Source organism: Mus pahari, chromosome 7 (genome assembly GCF_900095145.1).
Source record: "Mus pahari chromosome 7, PAHARI_EIJ_v1.1, whole genome shotgun sequence".
Classification (NCBI taxonomy): domain Eukaryota; kingdom Metazoa; phylum Chordata; class Mammalia; order Rodentia; family Muridae; genus Mus; species Mus pahari.
In genome coordinates, this window is record NC_034596.1 from 106,835,156 (window position 1) to 106,843,269 (window position 8,114).

The 8,114-nt window shown below is 55.7% G+C and overlaps 1 protein-coding gene across 1 annotated transcript in view; it reads left to right on the forward strand.

The window, feature by feature from the left end:
• Positions 1–3,968: 3,968 nt before the first annotated feature.
• Positions 3,969–8,114, forward strand: part of Clba1 (clathrin binding box of aftiphilin containing 1) — a 7,572-nt gene continuing 3,426 nt past the window's right edge. The window contains exons 1-3 of the mRNA XM_029540908.1: positions 3,969–4,837; positions 5,886–6,022; positions 7,209–7,338. Of these exons, the coding sequence (XP_029396768.1) occupies positions 4,418–4,837; positions 5,886–6,022; positions 7,209–7,338 (687 nt within the window). The 5' untranslated portion in view covers positions 3,969–4,417. The remainder of the gene's footprint in view (positions 4,838–5,885; positions 6,023–7,208; positions 7,339–8,114) is intronic.

Below are 8,114 nucleotides of genomic sequence, written 5' to 3' on the forward strand. Positions count from 1 at the left end.
TTTATTCAGCTTACACTTCCACATTGCTGTTGATCACCAAAGGAAGTCAGGACTGGAACTCAAGCAGGTCAGGAAGCAGGAGCTGATGCAGAGGCCATGGAGGGATGTTCNTTACTGGCTTGCCTCCCCTGGCTTGCTCAGCTTGCTCTCTTANAGAACCCAAGACTACCAGCCCAGAGATGGCACCACCCACAAGGGGCCTTTCCCCCTTGATCACTAATTGAGAAAATGCCTTACAGCTGGATCTCATGTAGGCATTTCCTCAACTAAAGTTCCTTTCTCTGTAATAACTCCAGCTGTGTCAAGTTGACACAAAACTAGCCAGTACAACAGATATGTACAGAATACGGGGGGGGGGGGCACCTGCTCACTCCTGAGCAGTGCTCCTGGGGCCTCGCGGGCTGTGCTTTGCTCTCTATGCCTTCGGAAGATCTTGTCCCAGAGGCCAGGCTGCACCTATCTCGCTGGACCAGCTGAGTCAGCCTTTGCTCCCAGGGCCCAGTTAGACTTGCCCATCACTGGTAGAATTCAGAGGCTGAAACCTAGGTCTGGGGTCGCAGTGAACAGGAACAGGGGAGGAAGGTGTGTGTGGAGGGGAACCAGCTATGTTCCATCTACTGTCCCTTCCCCCACTCTAAAACCTGGCCATCTTCTGCTGCAGAGCAATGTGCTGCCAGGAGTTCCCGGCACCACACTCCGGCTCCAGCCTCCTCCCCGTGGTCTCCTCTGGAGACAAATGCCCTGCTGGGGAAGGCTCCTGTGGCAAAGCCTAGCTCAGGAATTGATACCCCCTGCCCAGCATGTGGGGAAACGACCCAACTCACAGCCACAGCCAGCACACAAAGGCTTCTCGCCCCCTTCTAAACATCAACTCGGGTGCTGTGCAGCTCTGTAACACCCCATGATCCACCACCACCAAAGCTGGGTCCCGGGGCGGGGGGAGGGGTGCTGGAGGTCCAGAGGGGGTTGGGCCTGATATGGTCATGGCTGCCTCACTCTCTGCCCCCACCCACCTGCCTGACCCGATGCTCCACTGCCTCTCCCGGAAAGCCGGCCGTGATGCCCAGAGCATCAATGATTGATGTATCCTGCAGCAGCCGCAGCAGCAGCATGGCAAAAATAGTTTTGCTACCATCATGGCCCTGCCCCACCCTAGCCTACAGGCATGCAGGAGGTGGTAGCATCTGTGACCACTCTTCCCACAAGACACCTTGCCTACTTCAGTCCTTCCCTCATCTGCCGGTTCCAAGCCTGCAGGTTTACAGTGGAAGGCCCTTGCCCAGAGGGCCCCTGACCACAGGGGCCCTGCCTCCATCTGCTTCTGAATACCTGTCTGGTCTGGGCATGGCGCCCAGGTCCTCTCTATCCCTGTGTCCATGTAGCTCACAACACAGCCGGGATTAGGAAGTAGGGAGCTGTTGGGGCATATTGGGGTGTCCTGCTGCCCCGAAAGGAGTCGACTAAGCAGGCCAACCCGGCACATGGGCAGCTGCGGACTGGCCCTACTGTCCAGAAACCACAGGCACAGAAGCAGGGATGTGACCCCTCCCACCTTACGGGAAGATCCCAGTGATTTCTGGGACAGCTTCTTCAACCAGGCCTTAGTGTCAGGTGACCTGGGAGCCACCAGGTTGACTGTGGGCTTTGGGCACAGCAGCACCACCCCGGGGCAGAAGAACTAGGGGAAGGAGGGGGGCAAGTGAGGCTTTGGGCGTCGGTCAGGGCTCCTTCCCCTGGCACACTGGCTCTGCCCCTTCATGGCCACTCAGGACTCACAGCCCAGCTGCTCACATCTTGACATTAGGCCCTTCTACCCTCTGTCCCACCCTGTTCTACAGATCCAAGTAGAGCCACGGCCTCCTTTGCCCACCTACCTGGCTGTCTGACCTCCTCCTTCAGTCACCACTAGGCACCAACATTAGATTTGTCTCTGCCCATTCCTCAGGGCAGCATCTCTTCAGTAAGGTCCCCAGGGCGCACCCAGGTCTATGGGTTTGCCACGTTTGCTATGAAAAGTATCACTAACGGACTGGGCTAGAAATGGCATGCGCTCACTCTGCCTATCCGGGATACTGGCGCGGTTGCTGCCCGGAGTCTTGGGACACTGCTAGGGTTTTCACACACCTCTCTCCACCCGTCTCTCTTGTCTTCCCTCCTTCTAGACAGGGCCTCACCATTTAGCCCAGGCTAGTCTCAGACTCACCATGTAGCTTAGGCTGGCCTCATCTTTTCCAGTGCTGGTGTGCCAGGCTGTGCCACCACACCCAGCTTTCTTGCCTCTTTAGTTTCATACAGAACACCCATCCATTTTTTTTAAGGTCCCATATTCATGGCTTCTGGAGATTATGACGTGGACATCTTTGGGGATCATCATTCAGCTCACTGGTCACACAGATCACCCCAACTTGGACCTGTGAATCAAGAACTGGAATCTTCTGTGTTCTGAAGTCAGAGCTGAAAGCTAGACAGACATGGGGAGACACTAAAGGTAGGAAGACCCACTGCAGCCCCAGTCCTTTCCCACTGTGTGTCCCACTGCGAGCCCAGGCCCCAGTCTCCCTGTCCTTCCAGCTCCCCAGACGTCAAAGTCAGCAAGGGCGGCAGGTGAGGAGAACTGGAGCCTCGGGAACAGACCGAGGGCAGGACCTGCTGGGTCAGAGTGAGGCGAACAAGCCAGTGTCTGTAAACACAGACGGTGTCTGCACCATCCTACAGGGCCACCGGGAAAGCTGGGAATAGCTGTGCCAAGCCACGGTCCTGAGTTCTCTGCCTGCAGGCCTCAGTGAACAGTGCCAGGCTCATCTGCCCAGGGGAATGGGGAGGCTGTGGTCCAAGATGCAGCAAATGATCTCATCTTGTCACTTTTAAATCAAATTTTCCAGTAGTTCTTCTGAGGAGGCAGGGGATGAGGGACTACGTAATTCATACAATGGGCAGAGCAGGGCCTAGGGAAGTCCAGGGGGGAAATCTGAGTATAGAGGAAGGGGCTGAAGTTGAGTTTAGATGCAGTCCTGACCCACCTCTTTCCCAGGGGAGGTTGTTAATGGCTGCTAGTCCAGGGTGCCTCGGGTAGAGATGTGACAGGCTGAAGGCTGACTTCATGAAGCTCAGAATGGGGACAGATGGAAAGGGCCAAGGATTTCTGTGGCTGGGGCTGGGAGAGGGGCAAGGTTAGTTCATCAGGGCCCTGCAGGGGCCTGTGTGTCGCTGCCTGTCCATGACCAAGACTGACCCTGCTCTGCCTTGGGACCGGCTGGTGACCAGGCCCAGACTGTGAGCACACGAGGCAGGACAGTGGCTCTCCTACTCTGCAGGGAGTAGACGCTCATTCTTGCAGAAGAGAATGTGATCTGAGAGCCGGGCATGGTGGCGCACGCCTTAAATCCCAGCACTCGGGAAGCAGAGACAGGCAGATTTCCGAGTTCACTACACGGAGAAACCCTGTCTCGAAAAACGAGAGAGAGAGAGAGAGAGAGAGAGAGAGAGAGAGAGNGAGAGAGAGAGAGAGAGAGAGAGAGAGAGAGAGAGAGAGAATGTGATCTGAAACTGGTCTAAATCAGGTAGACAGACTTTTCCCCATACAGCTTCCAGACTTGAGAAAGCATCCAATAGGAGAGCAAGGAACCAGGGCCGAAGGGTGTGGGATGAGGGGCCAGCACCAGTAAGGCAGTGGCCTTACTCCCGGGTCAGGTATGCGATCGCAAGGGATATATCGGACACACAGGCACTGGGCGCCAGAATAAAAAGAGAACTGCTCCCACCGATATTTGTAGGGCGGGGGAGGCAGAAAGACCGGTCACGATAGCAGGCTGGGTCCCACTGCAGTGCAGCCAGCATCCTCCCTCCACAGCAAGAGGTAGTCGGGAGAGGATGGGCATGGGCGTGGCGCTGTTGGCCACGCCACACGGTGGCGTGCTGACGACACTTAAAGCACGCCGGAAGCCTACTGGTACGCATTGTTGCCGAGCAACGCGCGGCGCTGGTTACCGGCTAAGCTGGCTGTATCTCCCCGCCGGGCGCCGGGAGGCGCGTCGCGGCGGCGAAGGTGGGTGCGCGCCTTGCGGACCTCTGGGAGCCCAGGACCCCCTCCGTCTGCGCCTGGGACCTGGTCCCGGAGCCCGCGAGACTCCCGTCTGGGACGCGATCCCCAAGCTCCCTGCCTTCAGCCTCCGGCCTCGCAGACCGGGTTCTGCAGCTCATCCGCCAGGACTTGCGTCTGCCCACAGGCCCTCCTTCGCCGCACTTGTTTGGCCCTAGGACACGCCCCCGTGCCGGACTAGTCATCCGCGCGTGCCAGGAGGGGTCGACTCCACGGAGGCACGTGAACACTCCCAGGAAGCCCTGGGCAACTCCAGCTCAGCGGCTGCATGTTTTCTGGGCAGCTTTCCTTCGGGTCGGCTGGCCTGGCTACACCAAGATGCAAGGCGGGCAGGAGGTGGGGAGAGAGTCAGTGAGTGACCTCGCAGAGGAGCTTCGAGAGGGGTCCCCCCACCAGACAGCTAGAGGACAGAGTGGTGATGGTTTGGAACGGAGGAGGATCTGCTACGACGGTCCCGTGGTTCTGCCAGACGCGAACGCTAACAGCTCCAGGCTGGATGAGGGTCTTCCCAGCAGCTGCCCACACCTGGGGGAGCTCAGCGGCGGGTGGGGAGAGTTCGAAGGCTTCCGGGAGTCTTCAGCTAAGTCTGAGCAGTTTTCTCAGTCTTTTGAACTCCTGGGGAGAGCCACGGAATGTCAGCCGCCAAGAACCCCTTCAGTCCCCGAAGAGGGCGGTTCTTGCCAGGTGCAGCAGGGTGGACCCTGGGTGACAGGAACTGCTGCTGGCCCATCTTCAGAGGTATTTCCGTGGTTGTGTGGGAAGTATTTTGTATAGCCATTAGACTTTGCTCAGGTCTCTGTGCACTGGGAATGTGGGGGGTTGGCTAGCCTTCTCTTCTCACCTAGTTTGTCTTTTGCTGTGTGGTTGGCTGTCCTCTGCTTAAGAGGAGGACAAGGAAGCTGGGCACCACCCGCCTTTAATCCCAGCACTCAGGAGGCAGAGGCAGGTGGATCTCCGAGTTCGAGGCCAGCCTGGTCTACAGAGTGAGTTCCAGGACAGCCAGGGCTACACAGAGGAACCTCATCTTGAAAAACAAACTAAAAAGAGGGGGGGAGGACAAGGAACCGGTCAGGGGACTCACACACTGGGTCCCAGACAGCCCTCAGAGCCACTGCCTCTGAGCCATTCTCCTCAGTGGCTCACCCCAAACACAGATGAGGATAAATAGAAAGAAAGAAAGAGGTGGGGGCAGGGTAGCCTGCTGTGAGGGCCACTCCTCCTGCAGTCAGCAGCAGCCCTTTAACATTCTCTCTAAAGTGAGCACTTTCTCCACCTTGGTTGAAGTGTTAGAAAACATCTGTGCATGGTGGGAAGTTTACAGAAAACACTGTAAACATCCTACAGATGCCTGTAGGAAAATGCACCCCAGTTGAGCTGCAGACCACAGCCACAAGGGACACTCACACAAAACCCAAACACCTGCCAGCCCCCTCTGTGCCACCACCTGATTCAGACTGTCCCCCACCCCCACCCCACCTGACTCACAGCCTTCCACAGTGAAGTTGTGTTTCCCACTGTCGTTCACACAGACTTCTCAGCCCCTTCACATGGAAACAGGGACAGTGTTCCCCACGTGTCCCCGACACAGTTTTAGATGTGCAAGCCTGTGGTTTTTCACTGTGTTCTTACATAGCCTGGAGATTCTGAGGAGTGGTATCGTCGGTCATCAGTGACGGCAACACCAACCCAGCACGTAGCCAGGGACAAGATACATTTATGTTAGAGTGGAGTATTTGGGACAAGGTATATACATTGCTCCTAACCTTGGGATGTTCCTCCTTTCCAGTCCAATCTCAGCTATGAGAAGGTTTTTAGGCTTGCGTTTCAAGAAGTCGCGGTGGAACAGGCACCTGAAGACGTTTGTTCCTTGGACCATTTCTTGGAAAGGAGCAATGAAGGAACTGCGTCTGTGCCGAGACTGCGGTAATGAACTTAGCTCGGAACTGAGCCGTGGCGCTGTGGCTGCATTTCTTGTGTGCTAATGTGATTTCGCAAAGCTTTTTGGTTGTTCCTAGAGGGTACAATGTCCCCATGGCCACCTGTAGGCAACAGCATTCCATCGGGACTGGCAGCACAGATGGGTACTGCAATAATGCCCCTGGTGTGGCCTCTCAGGGCCGCTGCTAGCAACTTGGCTCAGTCCAACACCCTATGGCCCTCAGCCACAATCATAGGAAACACCTCTGGGACAGCTGCTGACCCTCAGGGTTATCTTGTGTGTGCCTCTGAAGAAAGTCACACATGGTTGTGCTTGACTGGCCAATGTAGGGACATACTCTCAACTGACAGGAGCAATGTTAGGGGCCTGACAAAAGAGAGCTTGTCTTGAGGCACTGAGTGAGGAGAAGGCTTTCTGTCACCCAGGGCCCAGGGAAAGCTGGCAATGCTTCAGGGTCTGCACAATGGCGCAGACCCGGGCAGTTTCAGAGCCTTGTCACACTCTGGGCTCTTGTCATATCTATTTGACCAACAGTGCCCGGTTGTCTGGTGCTCCTGTAAAGCATAGCCTATGGGGAGAACCTGTCCCTGGGCAGCCCCAGCAGGCTAGTGGTGGCTGTGCCTCGGACACGTTCTTCAGAGGCCCAAGGTGGCCCAGGTGTCAGGTTTGGCAAGGGTAGGCACTGGGACAGGAGGAAGGGTATTACTTTAAGGTAGAACGCTTTTTTTATTTTTTTTAAGATACTTTATTTACATTTCAAATGCTTTCCCAAAAGTTCCCTATACCCTCCCCCTGCCCCCTAGAAGGCTCTTGTATGTTCAGAAACACTTGAGTGTTTGGAAAAGGAGGTAACCCAGCATTTGGCACACTGCGGCACACAGTATTCCCAGGGCCACAATTCAGGTTCCCCTGTGTGTTTCTTCATTGATTCATCCTAGTTTGTGAGCATCTTATGTGGGACCAGTGTGGCTGTAGGCACTTGCTTGAATAACATCAGTGAATCTGGCCTCCAGCCTTCTTCAAGAAGATACATAGGCAGGGCACATGTGGACAAATAAGAGGGAGGACAGGCTGATGGTGAATGTTGGGTTAACGAGAGCCAGGGCTGGGCTTCAGGGATCGTTTTGGAAGACTTTGAGGTACCTTGTCATGACTGTGTCTTTCTCCCAGTTCTGAATCTAGGAAGCTCTGGAGAGCCCTTCAGAACACCGACACTACGTCTGCTTCGAGGTGTCTCTGGGGTGACTCTCACTGTCGGGAAAACCTCCTTCCTGTGCTTGGTGTAGACGCTGCTCAGAAGGTAAGGAGGCCTGGGTCGGGTGGAGCCAGGCTCTGCTTGCTGCGGAGACGTGCCGAGGAGAGAAAAGATTTGTGTTGGCTCACTTTTTAGCAACTTCAGCCTATGGTGGGCCGGTTCCATGTTTCTGGGCCCGTGGTGAGATGAAAGGTGTCCTAGAAAGCAACTGTCAGAGTGGACAGAAAGCAGAGAAACAGGAACAGGTCGCTGTGACTATAGCAGTCAGAGGCAAGCTATAGCCCTCAAGGACACACCACCCATGCTGCACTTCCTTCAGCCAGAATTAGCCCTAAAACTCCCTTCCCTCGTCAGTAATGCTGGTGGATTGAGCCCATTGGTGGATTAATACCGTGAATACCGTGCATGAGTATGGAGCCCTCAGGATCCGATCGCTTCTGAAAAGCCATCGGCCTACCACTACCCCCAGCAGGGAAGCCTGTGGGAATCTCTTCCTAATTAAGAAATGTCCACAGAGAGGTAGAGACTGCCCTGTGCCAGCCACACTAGCATGACACACTTGGGACAGGGCGGGTGGCGTCGGACAGAGTCTCTGTAGTGGGGGTACCTGCCCGCTCTCAGCATTGGGAAGGCCATCTTTCACAAGCTCTCGATATCACTCACTTCTCAGAATGAGACTGGAACACGGTGGGACCATGGTGGGGTGTCCTGCCTCTCTCGGGTCTCATGCTACCCTTAGGTGTGTGCAGGACTCCACAGGAGTCTACACCAACAGCATGAGGGAGGGGACAGGGTGCATGAGGGAGGGGACAGGGTGCATG